At 41.6% G+C, this 10790-nt stretch overlaps 2 protein-coding genes across 5 annotated transcripts in view; both read right to left on the reverse strand.

The window, feature by feature from the left end:
• Positions 1-10734, reverse strand: part of CENPK (centromere protein K) — a 50530-nt gene extending 39796 nt beyond the window's left edge. The window contains exons 1-2 of one of the 4 annotated variants that reach the window (XR_007127418.1): positions 10640-10733; positions 7494-7548 (exon numbers count right to left, since the gene is read on the reverse strand). The gene's annotated coding sequence lies outside the window, so the exon portion shown is untranslated. Of the gene's footprint in view, positions 1-7493; positions 7549-10552; positions 10615-10639 lie in introns of those variants that run through there. The other 3 variants (XM_047729753.1, XM_047729754.1, XM_047729755.1) reach the window with 3 other exon arrangements.
• On the reverse strand, positions 1925-4313 carry LOC125100008 (phosphoglucomutase-1-like). The gene has a single exon (XM_047729752.1). The coding sequence runs from the start codon at positions 4168-4170 to the stop codon at positions 2482-2484; it is 1689 nt and encodes a 562-aa protein (XP_047585708.1). The 5' UTR covers positions 4171-4313; the 3' UTR covers positions 1925-2481.
• Positions 10735-10790: the final 56 nt, after the last annotated feature.

A 10790-nucleotide genomic window follows, 5' to 3' on the forward strand; every position in this document is an offset into this window, starting at 1 on the left:
CTTAAACCCGAAGACACCTCCAGGTTTAAAGTGAGGGGGTGGAAAAGAATTTACCATGCTAATGGACATCAGAAGAAAGCAGGAGTGGCAATCCTTATATCAGATCAATTAGATTTTAAGCCAAAGACTATAATAAGAGATGAGGAAGGACACTATATCATACTCAAAGGAACTGTCCAACAAGAAGATCTAACAATTTTAAATATCTATGTCCCTAACATGGGAGCAGCCAACTATATAAACCAATTAATAACAAAATCAAAGAAACATATCGACAATAATACAATAATAGTAGGGGACTTTAACACTCCCCTCACTGAAATGGACTGATCATCCAAGCAAAAGATCAACAAGGAAATAAAGGCCTTAAATGACACACTGGACCAGATGGACATCACAGATATATTCACAACATTTCATCCCAAAGCAACAGAATACACATTCTTCTCTAGGGCACGTGGAACATTCTCCAGAATAGATCACATTCTTGGTCCTAAATCAGGTCTCAACCGTTATCAAAAGATTGGAATCATTCCCTGCATATTTTCAGACCATAACGCTCTGAAGCTAGAACTCAATCACAAGAGGAAATTTGGAAAGAACCCAAATACATGGAGACTAAATAGCATCCTTCTAAAGAATGAATGGGTCAACCAGGAAATTAAAGAATTGAAAAAATTCACGGAAACAAATGATAATGAACACACAACGGTTCAAAATCTGTGGGACACAACAAAGGCAGTCCTGAGAGGAAAATATATAGCGGTACAAGCCTTTCTCAAGAAACAAGAAAGGTCTCAGGTACAAAACCTAACCCTACACCTAAAGGAGCTGGAGAAAGAACAAGAAAGAAACCCTAAACCCAGCGGGAGAAGAGAAATCATAAAGATCAGAGCAGAAATCAATGACATAGAAACCAAAAAAACAATAGAACAAATCAACGAAACTAGGAGCTGGTTCTTTGAAAGAATTAATAAGATTGATAAACCCCTGGCCAGACTTACCAAAAAGAAAAGAGAAAGGACCCAAATAAATAAAATCATGAATGAAAGAGGAGAGATCACAACGAACACCAAAGAAATACAGAGAATTATAAGAACATACTATGAGCAACTCTACGCCAACAAATTTGACAATCTGGAAGAAATGGATGCATTCCTAGAGACATATAAACTACCACAACTGAACCAGGAAGAAATAGAAAGCCTGAACAGACCCATAAGCAGTAAGGAGATTGAAACAGTCATCAAAAATCTCCAAACAAACAAAAGCCCGGGGCCAGACGGCTTCCCGGGGGAATTCTACCAAACATTTAAAGAAGAACTAATTCCTATTCTCCTGAAACTGTTCCAAAAAATAGAAATGGAAGGAAAACTTCCAAACTCATTTTATGAGGCCAGCATCACCTTGATCCCAAAACCAGACAAGGATCCCATCAAAAAAGAGAACTACAGACCAATATCCTTGATGAACACAGATGCAAAAATTCTCGCCAAAATACTAGCCAATAGGATTCAACAGTACATTAAAAGGATTATTCACCACGACCAAGTGGGATTTATTCCAGGGCTGCAAGGTTGGTTCAACATCCGCAAATCAATCAATGTGATACAACACATTAATAAAAGAAAGAACAAGAACCATATGATACTCTCCATAGATGCTGAAAAAGCATTTGACAAAGTACAGCATCCCTTCCTGATCAAAACTCTTCAAAGTGTAGGGATAGAGGGCACATACCTCAATATTATCAAAGCCATCTATGAAAAACCCACCGCAAATATCATTCTCAATGGAGAAAAACTGAAAGCTTTTCCGCTAAGGTCAGGAACACGGCAGGGATGTCCGTTATCACCACTGCTATTCAACATAGTACTAGAAGTCCTAGCCTCAGCAATCAGACAACAAAAGGAAATTATTATTATTTTTTTTTAGTGGCTTATTTTGCTTTAATATTCCACAATATTTGTGTGGGACTATGTTGCAAAAACAAGGCAGACATCTGTAGACAAGTACGTCTCACTCTGAGGAAAGAACTGATTGGAGAGAAGGCACCAGAAATTGGATTTTACTGGAACACATGTAAACAGTGAATGGGGAGGAATTCACCAAAGAAAAATGAGCTTGCACTGTCATTTCACTGGGACAACCTAAGCGTGAGAAATGGCCTCACTGGCTCCCACTCAGCCTCCATCCCACATTGTAGTGAACAGAAGCAGGTGCTTGGGAGACAAACACCTGCACAGCAGCAGGGCTTAAGGGCACAACACGGAGTGACGTTAGCAAAAGGCCCTAGGTCCCTTGCCCACACGGCATCTCAGCTGGCACTGTCACACTAATGGGCCAGTCATCAACAACTGGTTAGTGGAAAAACCAAATCTTAAGAAGCCTGGGTGGATACATTTTGTTTGTCCATGCTCTTCAATCAGACGACTTGGAGGGTCCTGAGGCAGAGGGACGTACCGCAACTGGCCTGTCTTCTTAGGTGATAACGGTGGGCGCAGTGCGTCCTGTCCTCTCCTGGAGTTGGGACACCTTCAGAGCGATGGAAATAAGGGGGGCCAACATGACCTGAGGGTCCTGGTAGATCTTGGCGATATCTTTCTCGTAGCTGTCGATGTACAGCCAAATCGTGGCCCCCGCGCTCCCCGTGCCACTCAGCCGAAAGATGATGCGGGAACCGTCTGCAAAAATGAGCCGCAGGCCCTGATTCCTTGAAACGCTTCCATCCACTGGATCACTGTATTCAAAGTTATCAATTTTCTCCACAGTGTAAACTTTGTCACCCACTGAGAACTGCTTCCCCACGAAGGAGCGGTCAGATATCAGGGCCTCCAAGTCCTTCATCATTTTGTTGGCACCCTCAGCCTCCACCTCCTCATAATCGTACCTAGTGAAGAAATTCCGGCCATACTTCTGCCAGTGATCTTTGAGAATGTCCTCTACACTCTGTTTGCGGGTGGCTAGAATGGAGAGCCAAGCGAGGACAGCCCAGAGTCCATCTTTCTCGCGGATGTGATCAGAACCAGTCCCGAAGCTCTCCTCCCCACAGAGGGACAGTTTGCTCGCATCCATCAAATTCCCGAAAAACTTCCAGCCCGTTGGGGTCTCATACAAAGCGATCTTTGTAGCATTAGCCACCCGGTCCAGGGCCCCACTGGTGGGCATGCTGCGGGCAAAGCCTCGGACCCCGGTTTGCTGGAAATACGGAATGCTGAAGATGTTGGCAGCAATGACAGCCACGGAGTCCGAAGGGTTCACAAAGAACCCATGCTTGCCCAGAATCATGTTTCGATCCCCATCTCCATCAAAGGCAGCCCCGAAGTCGTGCTCTCCTGTTTTCATGGTCTCTACCAGGTCAGCGGCATAGGTGAGGTTGGGGTCAGGGTGGTAACCTCTGAAGTCCTCCAGAGGGACCCAGTTAACTGCTGAGTTGGCGGGGGCACCCAGTTCTTCACAGAGGATCTTCTTCACGTATGGTCCCAGAACTCCATGCATGGCATCGATACGGATCTTCAGTCGGTTTGGACCAGAAAGCAGTTCTTTCAGTGCATTGAAATCAAAGATGTTCCTCAGCATGGTAGCATAAGCTTCCATGGAATCCACAATTTCCACTGTGAATGGTTTGAACTTGTTTTCCAGGTCAAACTGCTGCTTTCCCAGAACTGCAAGGTCTACTTTCAGGTCAGGGCAAATTGCATATTCTTCAATTGTCTTGCTGATTTGGAAGATTTTATCCGTTATTGCTTCTGGAGCAGGACCTCCATTGGAAATATTAAATTTGATTCCAAAATCTCCATTGGGTCCTCCTGGGTTGTGGCTGGCTGTCAAAATGATCCCACCAATGGCTTTGATCTTTCGAATGATGCAGGATACGGCAGGGGTGGAAAGGATTCCATTCTGCCCGATAACCAAGCGACCAATCCCGTTGGCGGCGGCAATGCGGACGATGAGCTGGAAGGCCTCCTTCATGTAGAACCTACCGTCCCCGCCCACCACCAGGGTGGCCTCCTGCCGCTGCGCCGGCTCCACCGTGGAGATGATACTCTGGATGAAATTCTCCGCATAGTTGGTGCTGCTCTGAAACACCTTCACCTGCTTCCGCAGCCCACTCGTGCCCGGCTTCTGGTCCGGGTACGCCTGGGTCTTAACCGTCACAATCTTCACCATGGTGGCAACTCGCTTCCTGGGGCCGGAGCTGACTCTGCTAACCGTGGGGCGGCCGGAGCTGTGGCTGCTGCTGCTCTGGGGTGAGGGTTCGGACGGGGTAGGGGCAACGCCAGCTCTCTCGCCTGCGCCCGGCCCTCCTCCTTAAAGGGGAGCCTCTTCAATAAATGGTGTTGGGAAAATTGGACAGCCACATGCAGAAAAATGAAATTGGATCATTTCCTTACACCACACATGAAAATAGACTCAAAATGGATGAAGGACCTCAATTTGAGAAAGGAATCCATCAAAATCCTTGAGGAGAACACAGGCAGCAACCTCTTTGACCTCAGCCGCAGCAACATCTTCCTAGGAACATCGCCAAAGGCAAGGGAAGCAAGGGCAAAAATGAACTTTTGGGATTTTATCAAGATCAAAAGCTTTTGCACAGCAAAGGAAACAGTTAACAAAACCAAAAGACAACTGACAGAATGGGAGAAGATATTTGCAAACGACATATCAGATAAAGGGCTAGTGTCCAAAATCTATAAAGAACTTAGCAAACTCAACACCCAAAGAACAAATAATCCAATCAAGAAATGGGCAGAAGACATGAACAGACATTTTTGCAAAGAAGACATCCAGATGGCCAACAGACACATGAAAAAGTGCTCCATATCACTCGGCATCAGGGAAATACAAATCAAAACCACAATGAGACACCACCTCACACCAGTCAGAATGGCTAAAATTAACAAGTCAGGAAATGACAGATGCTGGCGAGGATGCGGAGAAAGGGGAACCCTCCTACACTGTTGGTGGGAATGCAAGCTGGTGCAACCACTCTGGAAAACAGCATGGAGGTTCCTCAAAATGTTGAAAATAGAACTACCCTATGACCCAGCAATTGCACTGCTGGGTATTTACCCTAAAGATACAAACGTAGTGATCCAAAGGGGCACGTGCACCCGAATGTTTATAGCAGCAATGTCTACAATAGCCAAACTATGGAAAGAACCTAGATGTCCATCAACAGATGAATGGATAAAGAAGATGTGGTATATATACACAATGGAATACTATGCAGCCATCAAAAGAAATGAAATCTTGCCATTTGCGACGATGTGGATGGAACTAGAGGGTATCATGCTTAGCGAAATAAGTCAATCGGAGAAAGACAACTATCATATGATCTCCCTGATATGAGGGAGAGGAGATGCAACATGGGGGGCTAAGGGGGTAGGAGAAGAGTAAATGAAACAAGATGGGATTGGGAGGGAGACAAACCATAAGTGACTCTTAATCTCACAAAACAAACTGAGGGTTGATGGGGGGAGGGGGGTTGGGGGGGGTGGGATTATGGACATTGGGGAAGGTATGTGCTATGGTGAGTGCTGTGAAGTGTGTAAACCTGGCGATTCACAGACCTGTACCCCTGGGGATAAAAATATATGTTTATAAAAAATAAAATTTAAAAAAAAAAAAAGAGAGGCCACAGATGGATATTAAAATCACCATGAAGTAGGACAGTAGTTTTGCAGAAGGTTGCAGTGAACCAGAAGCTAAAAATCTTCAAGAAATGAAGGAGCATGATGTAATCCTGCTAGATGACCACTGCAAGGAGTGGTAGGTGGTGGAGTCTGATGGCATGAAATTCCAAGGTCGGGCAATTTTAAGGAAGTAGACAGAACAAAAAAGAATAATAAAGATGTCTAACCAACAACACCAAATGCAAATCAGAATAACCCACTCCCCCAAAACATTTCTACTCTTATGGAACTTAAGTTTTATATTGTTTAATCAGACTTATCAACAGAGAGGTTTTTTTGTTTGTTTGGTTTTGAAGATTTTATTTATTTATTTGACAGAGAGAGAGAGATCACAAGTAAGCAGAGAAGCAGAGCCGAGAGCCCGATGCGGGCTCAATCCCAGAACCCTGAGATCATGACCTGAGCCAAAGGCAGAGGCTTAACCCACTGAGCCACCCAGGTGCCCCGAAGAGAGAGGTTTTAAAGAAACTTAGGGAGATACATCATGTTCACAGATTGAAGGACTCAATACTGTAAAGATGTTATTTCCCTCAAGTTGATCTATTAAACCTTAATCAAATTTTTTCTTGTTTTTGTGGCACATGACAAGCTAATTTTTAAGTTTACAGAAAGGTAAGAAGCCAAAAATAGCCAAGACCATCATGAAGATGAGAAGGCTTGCTTTATCAGATTTTAAACTTATTATAAAACTATACTAATTTTTATATTGTAGAATTAGCACATGGATAAGCAAACTGAGCAATGGAACACAAAAAGAAAGTCCTTCTAGATTCACACATTTATGGACCTATGATATATAACAGACATGTAAATTTTTTGAAAATTTTATCTAATTATTTGACAGAGAGAGAGAATGAGCAGGTGGTGGGGAGAAAGGGAAGTAGGCTCCTCAGAGAGCCCGATGAGGGACTTGATCTCAGGAGTCTGGCATGACCTGAGCCGAAAGCAGATGCTTAACTGACTGAGCCATGCAGGTGCCTCTATAGCAAAGCAAATTAAAGGGATATAAGAACAATCCTAATTGGAGGATATTTCCTATACTATATTGCTTTTCCCCCTATGTATAATGTGGCCTTCTATAGAACTTACTCATTCTTTTTAACTAACTGCATAGTATTTGGGGGGAAAAATAACCCTAGATATATACTTCAATCTTAACACCATCCCTGCATTCCTCAAAAATTCCAAAAACAGAAATGATAAAATAGAACATGAAGAAAACATGGAGACATCTTTTTTGCTTGGATTGGAAAAGCATTCCTAACAAAACTAAGTAAAATCTTCATAAAATTTTTAAAAATTCTGCATGGACAAAGATATCATTAAAAAGTTAAAATTTGGGGTGCATCCGTGGCTCAGTGGGTTAAGCCTCTGCCTTTGGCTCAGGTCATGATCTCAGGGTCCTGGGATCAAGTCCTGCATCAGGCTCTCTGCTCAGCAGGAGCATCTGCTCCCCCACCCTCTGCCAGCCTCCTCTCTGCCTACTTGTGATTTCTCTCTCTGTCAAATAAATAAAATCTTGAAAAAAAAAAAAAAAGAAACAATACTGAAAAGAGTGTTCAAAAAGAACTATGCACTGTTGGTAAACCAATCACTTTGGAGGATAATAAGCAATATCCATCAAAATTTTAAATACAGTTATTTTCTGACCCAAAAATTCTATTCTTAGGAATAATCCTACAGATAGATATATTTGCTTCAGTCTACATGGGTATGCTTACTACAGCATTATCCAAAAAACTTTGTGTGAACTCTACAATTGGACTATCTAGGTTTATTCCTAGCTTCAATACTTACAAGCTGTGTGACCTTGCGCAAGTCACTTAAATAATCTGAGCCTCAGTTTCTTTATCTGTAAAATGAAGATAATAATATTACTTACCCCATAAATTTATCACAGTTTGATACGTTAATATGTATAAAGCTCTTAGAACTGTACCAGGCATATAATGAAATATATCATAATTAGCTATTAACATTACAATTACCTTTCTGAAGTCAATTAGTAAGACTAGTTAAGTAATTTATGCCATATCCAAAAATGTTTGCATAGAACATCTTCCTTGGTATACATAAAAGATATAGTTAAATACACAAAGTCACAATCATTAACAATTTTAGAATATTTTCAAGCAAAAAAGTCAAACATATATACCTATTTGTTTTAAATATACCTTAACTTAAAAATTAAGTGCAAATTGTTCTTTTCCCCACTTTGTCGAATACTAATCAGTAAAATACATTGTATATGAAAAAATTTTAAATTGTGTGCATGTGTGTGGATAGATTTTCAACAAACTAGCTGAAATAGAAACTCAATGTAGCATGAGAATACAGATTTTTTTTAAGATTTTATTTATTTATTTGACAGAGTGAGAGATCACAAGTAGGCAGAGCGGCAGGCAGAGATAGGGAAGCAGGCTCCCCACTGAGCAGAGAGCCTGATGTGGGGCCCAATTCCAGGGCCATGAGAGCATGACCTGAGCCGAAGGCGCCCCTGAGCCACCCAGGCGTCCCTAGAATACAGATTTTTAAAAACATATAAGAGTTTTTATATAGAGTTTAACTCTATTTCTTTACCACATTTTGTATTCTTAAATGTACCTTCCTAAAAAGAGAGCAAGTCAACCTCAGGGATCTCAGTTAGCATTCCAATTCCCACTCACGTACTGAAGAATATTGCCATATTTAGGGATACTATGCTATACAAACTTAAAAGATCTAATACCAAATTAAAGAAACTCATACTATTATTGGAAAAAGACTAATATACATGAAATAAACTAATAGAAAGTATCCATACAATTCTAAGATCAATGGAATAGAACAGAAGGTCAGAAATAAACCCCACACACATATGGTCAATTTACAACAAAGGAGCCAGTAACAAACAATGGGGAAAGAACAATGTCTTCAATAAATTGTGCTGGGAAAACTGGATAGCCACATGCAAAAGAATCAAACAGGACCACTAACACCTTACACAAATATTAACTCGGAATGGATTAAAGACTTTAATGTAAGACCTGAAACTACAAAAACTCCTGAAAGAAATATAGGCAGTAATCTCCTTGGGGATATTTGGCAGGTGTGTGTTTGTGGAAGTGGGTGCTGACACCAAAAGCAAAGGCAACAAAAGAAAAAATAAACAAGTGTGAATTCAGCAAACGAAAGTTTCTGCTCGGCAAAGGAAACCATCAACAAAATGAAAATGGAAGAGGAGAAAATATTTGAAAATCATTTCTAAAAAAGTGTTAATATTCAAAGTATATTAGAACTCTTACAATTCAAAAGCAAAAAAAAAATTCGATTAAAAAATAGGCAGAGGATCTGAATAGAAATTTCTCTAAAGAAGAAAGATGGCGAACGGATACATGTAAAGATGCTCAACATCACTAATCATCGGTAAATGCAAATCAAAACCACTATGAGATATCACCTCATACCTCTTAGAATAGCTATTTTCAAAAAGACAAGAAATACGCACTATTGGTGGGAAGGTAAATTCGCACTGCCACTGTGGAAAATATCTTGGAGGTTCCTCAAAAAATTAAACACAGAACCACCATATGATCCAGCAACTCCTCTTCTGGGTATTTATCTGAAGCAAATAAAAACACTAATTTCAAAGATACATGCACCCACCATATTCACTACAGCATTAATTAGCAATAACCGAGATACAGGAACAACCTAGGTATTCATAGAAGAATGGATAAAGGAAATGTGGCCATGTATAAACACACATACACCCTTACACAAAGAAATATTATTCAGCTATAAAAAAAGAAGGAACTCAGGGCACCTGGGTGGCTCAGTGAGTTAAAGCCTCTGCCTTCGGCTCAGGGCATGATCCCAGGCTCTCTGCTCCGTGGCAAGCCTGCTTCCCACCCTCCCTCTCTCTGCTTGCCTCTCTGCCCACTTGTGATCCCTGTCAAATAAATAAATAAAACCTTAAAAAAATATATAAATATATAAATAAAACCTTAAAAAATATATTCTAAAAAAAAAAAAAGGAACTCTTCCTGTTTGCAATAACAAGGATGGCCCTCAAGGGCATTATGCTAAATGAAATAAATCAGACTGAGTAAGACAATTCCCAAATGATTCCACTTAAGTGCGATGTGGAATCTTGAGGGGGGTGGGGGGTAAAGAAAGAGAACCAAGTTCATAGATACAGAGAACAGATTGGTAGTTACCAGAGGCAGTGTGGGGAGAGGGAAAAATGGGTAAAGGGGGCCAGAAAGTACAAACTTGCAGTTATAAAACAGTAAGTCATGGGGATGAAATGTGCAGCTTGTGACTATAGTCAATAATACTGTATTTGAAAGTTTCTAAGACAGTAGATCTTCAAAGGTCTCATCACAGAGAAAAAAATTCTGTACACATGGTGACAGATGTTCACTAGATACTGTGGTGATCATTTTGAAATATATACGAATAGCCAATCATTATGTCGTCTACCCAGAACTAACACAGTTGGCCCTTGAACAACATACTGCTGAACACTACAGCTCCACTTCAACAAACAATTTTTCCCCCAGTAAATACACACATAGTACTGAAAATGTATTTCTCTTCCTTATGACTTTAATAATATTTTTTTCTCTACCTTACCTTACTGGAATAATACAGTATATAATTCTCTCCACCCCCGCCAACTCGCCCCCCCCCCCGGCAAGAAGTCAGTTTGGAGGGCTTGAAGGGAGGCCCGCAAATTAACCAGTTCCCTCAATTCCCTGCCCCTCGGGCATTCTCCCCTAATCCGGAGCGTTTCTAGAGAGGGAGAAGAGCCGGTCACAACGACTGGCTGGCCGGACGTCCAGTAAACAATTCCTGTGACATAAGGGTCCCACCGTTGGGGCTGCAGTTTCACGTCCTGGGACCGTCACGCCCAGCGTCAAGTTTTTTTCAACCGTTAAGGAGTTCTGCCTAGGTCTTACCACCACAGGACCACGGACTTCAGGTCACCTCAGTCTGCTGTAGACAAGGCTTCCTAGCCTAGGAAGTTTGCGCGCGCTGCTTGCTAATTGGTCTGCTTCTACCCACGCCAGCCAATCCGGAAACTCGCTTGTCCGCTGACGGACAAACTGC

The sequence above is a fragment of the Lutra lutra genome, chromosome 5 (assembly GCF_902655055.1).
Source record: "Lutra lutra chromosome 5, mLutLut1.2, whole genome shotgun sequence".
Lineage (NCBI taxonomy): Eukaryota > Metazoa > Chordata > Mammalia > Carnivora > Mustelidae > Lutra > Lutra lutra.